Below are 6,887 nucleotides of genomic sequence, written 5' to 3'. Positions count from 1 at the left end.
ATTAGCTTATTGTTATGATGCTGCGTAAGATCATTTAAAAGAATAAACATCGAATAGACGTCTTGAAGCAATCGCGAGAGGAGAACGATGATTTATGAAGTCAAGTATAGTCGATGTAGCACGAATTCGTTTCGCTCGTGCTTGCACGACCGGGTCTCTTAATCAGAGGGTATTGTTCGGCCGTGTGCTTGTTCGGGTGAATATTGAAGCGGCAGCGAAAGGGTTGGCGCTTCGTTTCCTGGGGCAAACAATGTTCCTGACTGTTTCTACCCCCCTGTTTTAAAAGCCTGGCTTTGTCGCTCTACTTGATCTCGCAAAAATATTGTGATAACTCGAAGAATCACAAGAGTAGATATTCCAGCTGAAAAACCGGTTTTTATTGCATCTTCTTCTATTTCTGAATTATTAAAGGAGTAACTATTCTTGGAGAGAGACAAACTTTATAAAGAAATTTAATTGATAGAAAAAAAAGGTGTGCAGGAGAAAGAGGAACGTCAAAATTAATTTTATAATTATATTCTTGTTGACTGCGTTCAGTAGAAAAAAAACAGCATCTGTTGTAAGATTTTTTAATACGATTTGTTGTTGTTCTTAATTCTCTTCACTAGATCTAAGTATATAAACTAATACTATATAATCACATTAAAGAATCTTACAACTGTTGAGAAGCTGTTTTCCTACTGAACGTAGTCATTTTCTTAGAAAATGTAAATCTTTCTTTATATAAAGTTCTGCGTAAAAATTTTCAATGTTCCCGCTTATATTGTAAAGATATTTAAACAGAGGCAAAAGTGACTCTAATGGCTAAATTGTAATGCAAAGCATAAATCCAGTATATCCACCCGTTTCGGATTTCTTGTGTGCTCGAACACGTTGCTGTTTCGCAAAGCATGCTTTTAGACAAAGAGAGATATTGTTCGTTTCACTACCAAAACAAGATACGACACGTATATTACTACGTAATCAATGTCGGGCATCTAGTATCATTCTAGGCAGTATCGAAGATGCTTCAGTCGGCACGTTACGGTCCTTATCCAGATTCTTTGTTCTCGAGCACGTTCCGAGGAGAAGCTGAAGCTTTCGAGGATATTGCGAAATTAGATGACGACGTCGGCACAAATGTCATTCACGAATCACACATGTTTTCCTCTCACTTATTTGTGGATATTACTATTCTCCCCTCAAAACGATTCCAGATGAATACAGAAGATGCTAAATAGGAGGGATAGAATGAGAATCGCGAGATGAAAGAAAGGCACAATATGAAAGATGTGAAATTATAGAGAAGGACGTGCTTATGAAAGAGAATAGGATATAAAACTCTTTTCAAAAATAATTTAATAAAATAAATTGAGTAGAAAAATTCCACGATCTGATTTTAAATCCAAATTTAATAGATTAAAATCTAATAGAAAGAGCTTCTTGTGTCGACCGGATAGCTATCGTCTGGAACACAAGAATAAGATTATGTCAGAAAGAAGCATAAAATCAATTCGATACGCGAATGGAGAAAGAAATAATAATTGGAGCAATATCTCTCTTCGTAGATTCATCCCGATACCCGCCAGAATAATAACTCGATAAAAATCGCAAATTTATGCAAATTTATACTCGAGCGAGCTTTTCTCTTTCGCTTTTATATCTTTTATACTTTCGTCAGGGGAGCTCTGGGTTTCCTTTTCACAATAGTTTTGAAGGACGCTCAGACGTCTGTTTGATTAAAAAACTAGATATATACGAGAGATTTTTAATATTCTCTTCTTGTCTTGATTACGATCGAAGACAGACTCAGATGTTCCCTCCATTTCCGTCTTTTATCATGTATAAAAAATATATTTTATATTTAGCTAAATTATTAATTGCGAAAAGTTACAAAAAAATATAAGACACCCGCCTGCGATATCAATTATTAAAATAGGAAGGATATACAAAATTTAATTATTATTTATAGAAAGCATCCCGTCACGTTGAAAAACGATTGAATTCTTGAAATAAAATGTAGGGTATATGAATTCTACTGGGATAAAAGTCGCTTATGAAAATGCAACGAGTGCATTAGAAAAGCTCGACGTCTTGCGTTCTTGTGCATTTGTAACACGTGCACTTTTCATAATAGCTGCATACATAACCTAAAGGATAAGAATGTCGGATTACGTGACAAGCTTCTCTTTGTTTCTTTTTCAGCGGAAAGCAAGTGGGAGGAATTGCATCCGGGCGGCGAAAGACCGCCGGCTCTTCAGGAACATAGCGCGGTGGCGTATAAGGATTGCCTCTACGTTTTCGGCGGCGAACTGGGTTTCTCTGCGGGAACGGAGACGCCACTCTGGGTTTATAACGTCAAGGTGATACTTCGCAAAATATAATTGTAGAAATGCAATTGCTTCTGTGAAAATAGGAATTAAGTCGCGAATAATATCGTCTGTAAAATCCCTTTTATAGGGATAAATATCAGTGTACGTTCCCACTTCTGATAACGATCTCGACAGCTAGCGTTGTACTACTACATTGAGAAAACTCTTAATAATCTTCCCTACGACGAGGGGAGTCTCGTCGAGAAAGCAGCGAGAACGAGAGACGAAAAAAATCGCACCCTCGAGAAACGTTGCTTAATCGATAGCAACGTCACCGGTTACGAGTTTTACGCGGTAGCGTGTCACTTTCCCTTGCCTCTGTGGTGACACAGAGGGATGATTTTAGCAATGGGTGACAAGCTGCCAAGGACAACCGAGGCTCATCCTGCCAATAGTGACTCGCGAATCGAGCACGTGCAGAAATTCACCGAGCTACCGTCGTTATCCTGTTGTGCTCCATGCATTGTCCAAGCACTCCTTAGGGAGAATAATACGTGCGACACGAAACGAGCAAGACGGGGGTGGTTGGCCTCTTCCGTTTACGAGGGAAACGTCTCGCGTGCAGAAAATCAATCTTGTGAAATGAGCGAAGCTCGGAATCGATGCTGCTTGTTGTAAATTCTTGTAAACGGGACTGATCTATTATGGACTTCGACCAATTTCAGCTTACGAAAATAACATTTCCTAATAATTTACCTTTCCCACATGAGAGGTCTTATTATTATAACGTTACAGTAACTTTAATTTGCGTTTTAACAAAGAATTTTGTTTTTAACAAAAGATGTACATACAATATTTTAATATTTTGTAATATGCAACTCATACGCTTATTACGTCTACTATTATTGCGTCATTTATATAGTTAAATGATTACATTATTTTAGTGTAATCAGATAATGGAAGAGTTATATATTGTGGTGTTAGATTTTTTTTTACTTATTTACATTGTTTAAATTGGTATGAGATTATAATTTGGATCTATATTCGGGTACACCTCAAATTTAAAGGAAAGGGAAAGGTATCGATGCGCGATATTGTCAATCAACTTTGGCGCAGTGGTCCAAGATTGCCCTCCGTCTCGTTTACTAAATCGAAGGGTGCAAACCTTCCTCCTGATCACCGAAACAGCCATGGCGATTGCCCAAAGGCTATACGGAGGCTGCTCGTCGTCTTATTTAATCAGACCGCATGGATCGTTCTTAACTAAATCTTGATAATAAATTCAATTGATATCTTAATAGAGAATTTTAAATAAAACATATTATTCTCTCTCTCTCTCTCTCTCTCTCTCTCTCTCTCTCTCTCTCTCTCGCGGAAATATCTCGGAAACATATTGCAAACATCCGAAATTAAATAAATAAATTTAACTAGTATACTAATTATCATCGTATTTCTTTTATAAAATCTACTTTTATAAAATCTACATACAAGTCATCAGAAGTCTACGTCATGAATTTATTATGATACGTTGAGTATCGTCTGTCTGGAAATTAATTTTCCGACTTTGATATAATATATTGCGTTCTCGATTGTTGAGAGAATAGCTATATGTATAATGCTTCATTCATATTAAGAGAATGACAAAAACGCATTAACAATCGATAATGAATGAGTTTTTTCCTCGATAGAATAGTATCAACTGGCATTACATACATTTTCGAAGATATTACTAGATTGCAATCGATCTCTAGAATATATATGTAGTTGCGATATTGGATCTCAATAATTTCAAAATATCAACTTGATGATTTCCTAAGCAATTATTAGCTAATAAATGATTATAGCCTATGTAATAAATTCATGTGATTTAAGCTATCTCTAATATGTTAATTAAATTTTATATAACTCTCATTTATGATAAATCTCGCGATAAAGAAATATCGACGGGAAAAGAACTGAAAATTTTTGGAAAAATCTAATTGAAATATTTTTTTAAGTAAAGAAATGATACTTAAAAAGTTATGAATATAAAAATAAATTAGTAATTTTAATAAGCTAATTACATATCATAAAATTAATTTGAAGAAAAAACGTAAGCACATTAATTTTATTGACATATATACTATATAAAATCAATCCTCCCTTTCTCTCTCTCTCTCTCTCTCTCTCTCTCTCTCTCGGCTTTTTGAAAATATAGATATATATAATATATATATTTATGATATTATAAAATTTTATGTTGACTCTTATTCACTTTTCTTGTGCGACAGTGTTAACATTTGTGCTGACGTGTCCTCTAATTTCATACAAAATTTAGAGATACATCTTTCGCGGGGCCTTCAAGAGCAATTTAAGTCGAGGGTGGTTTTTGGCAGCAGCTGGTGTTAACAGGCTTTCTCTCCGATTCATACCCTTGAAACCAGGCAGGGCTTCATTTTCCCAAGGGTAGTTGCTACTCACGTACGAGGCATTAAAAATTAATAAGTCCGTATCAAACGTAGGATGCGAAACATCACGCGTCATCAATTCGTTCCATCGGTTATTTTCTTTTTTTAAGATAGAAAAGTTGAAATATTGGTTTTTTTTATTTAAGAAACCGTACATCTATAAATTTATATTTTAATTCTATTAATAATTAAATAAAATTGTTTAATTTTATTCATGTACATTCTTTTACTACAAATCTACAAATTTGCACTAAATTGCATTGTATGACTTGACACGCGCTTTAATATTAGGCGAATAATTGTTCAGTCACATCTAATTTTCCTTCGTCAGCAATGGTTGATTATCTCTTTCACTCGATAGATTACATCCACCGCGTTATTCTGATGATCTCTTTTACTTCAGTTTTCATTGTTTGCGAGAATGTACCTTATCCTTTCGCTGTCTCATTCCTCTTTAAATAAACATTATTGGATTCAATGAAATGTTTTGTTATTTTAACATATGACCTTTGCTTGATGCTAATAATGTAAGCTTCAAATTTTACAAATTATATAAATGAAGAAGAATATTTTGTTATATTCTATTAAATGAAACAAAATTATAATGAACGGGAGAACGTCAATTCTTTTTCTATCGTATTTTATCCCGAAATTTTTTGGGTCGCGTTACCATGGTTACTCTTGGTCCACTTGTTTTTAATCATTGGACCATGGAGGAAATACGAATGTATCCCTTCGCCGTTTCTGTCTGTTCGCTGTGTATTATTGAAATCTGCGTTTCGAATGCGTCAGACAAACCTGATTGGTTAAGCCGGAGGGTTGCTCGGCGCGTTTGTTCTCTCCCTTTCTTTACCTCCCTGTCTCTTTCACTTTCCCTCTGTGTACTTCGTTAAAACTCTACCTTGTTTTCAGAATAGAAAGTGAAGGAAGGCGCGTATGCTGTAGCATTCCATTTTCTTTACAATTGTAAATTTATGACAAAATTCTTTAAAATTCCAGAGTAACGAAGATTTTTACATTACGATAATTTGTAATAAGATTAATATTTATTTGAATCTTTTTACGATTCATAATTTTTTTTTCAAAAATTCATATCATAAAGCGTCAGTTATTCTATTATAATATGTAACAAAATATGTATTCATAAACACTAAATATCTCGAGGGTAGTAGATGTATTCATGACTTCCTTGCAGAATGGAATGGACACCGGTAGTCCTTTTTTTAATGCGTAATGACAATCTTTACCTCGGGGTAATGTCTGTCCCGAAGCACGTTGATTTCTGTATCCCTATGGTACGAGTATGTCAAAGAATAGTTGCAGAGATAGCCGTTGCCAGCTAAGAGTGTCGAAAGTAATTACATAAAGTGCGCGTCTAAAGCCGATGGATTGAAGCTACTTGATCATCTCTTGGGTGAATCTGAAATTGATACTGGAAACTTGTATCTCGTCCTCATCTCAGTTATAATTCTCATTACGCGGAAGGGAATGATCCTCTCGAGTGTATTCACCGGACAGTTATACGGCCCACTTGTTCATGTTGCAATTCCATGAACCATGGTATTTCGAAAGAAGAAGGCTAATGCGATTTTAAAACGCCAGTTGATACGCACGCTGAAATTTTCTGCTAGACTAAGCGATAAATCTCTTCGAGGAGGAGAGGCAACGTATTGATTTCATCGATATGTGTAAATATATTGGACACGCGAAGAATACTTTTTTCTGGGGCACACTTTTCATGGAAATTGTTCCAAGGTAACGGCAAGATAAAAATAAATCTACTATCCATCTATATAACGATATTTGAATATTCTTACATGAATTACTAAGAATTATAAGTCTTTTAATAGTATCGTATAATGCAGAACTGTTTAAATGAAATATCCCTATCGTACATTACAGACTTGACAGAATATTAAAGGTATTATCAATGTTACATATGTATAATCTTATATATATAAAGTTAAATATAATAATCCCATATATGTATAACAAATAAGCGAAGATCATAATCAGAGAAGGTTTTACTGTCTAATAACATTTTTGTGTGAATTCCATATGTATTTTTCGAATTATTTATCCTATTTCAAACGCATATATTCTCTGATACATTCACGTTACTATCAGAAGAGTAGTGTGTCTCAACGCT

At 34.7% G+C, this 6,887-nt stretch overlaps 1 protein-coding gene across 2 annotated transcripts in view; it reads left to right on the top strand.

Annotated features, from left to right (window-relative positions):
* LOC108756092 (AF4/FMR2 family member 4-like) overlaps nt 1-6,887 on the top strand; it is a 17,447-nt gene that overhangs the window by 6,969 nt on the left and 3,591 nt on the right. For both annotated transcript variants that reach the window (XM_018499669.1, XM_018499668.1), the window contains exon 3: nt 2,185-2,342. In XM_018499669.1, the coding sequence (XP_018355171.1) occupies nt 2,185-2,342 (158 nt within the window). The remainder of the gene's footprint in view (nt 1-2,184; nt 2,343-6,887) is intronic.

Source organism: Trachymyrmex septentrionalis, unplaced genomic scaffold (genome assembly GCF_001594115.1).
Source record: "Trachymyrmex septentrionalis isolate Tsep2-gDNA-1 unplaced genomic scaffold, Tsep1.0 scaffold94, whole genome shotgun sequence".
Taxonomy (NCBI): domain Eukaryota; kingdom Metazoa; phylum Arthropoda; class Insecta; order Hymenoptera; family Formicidae; genus Trachymyrmex; species Trachymyrmex septentrionalis.
Note: the sequence above shows the minus strand (reverse complement) of the source record. Positions and strands in the feature narration are given on the sequence as shown.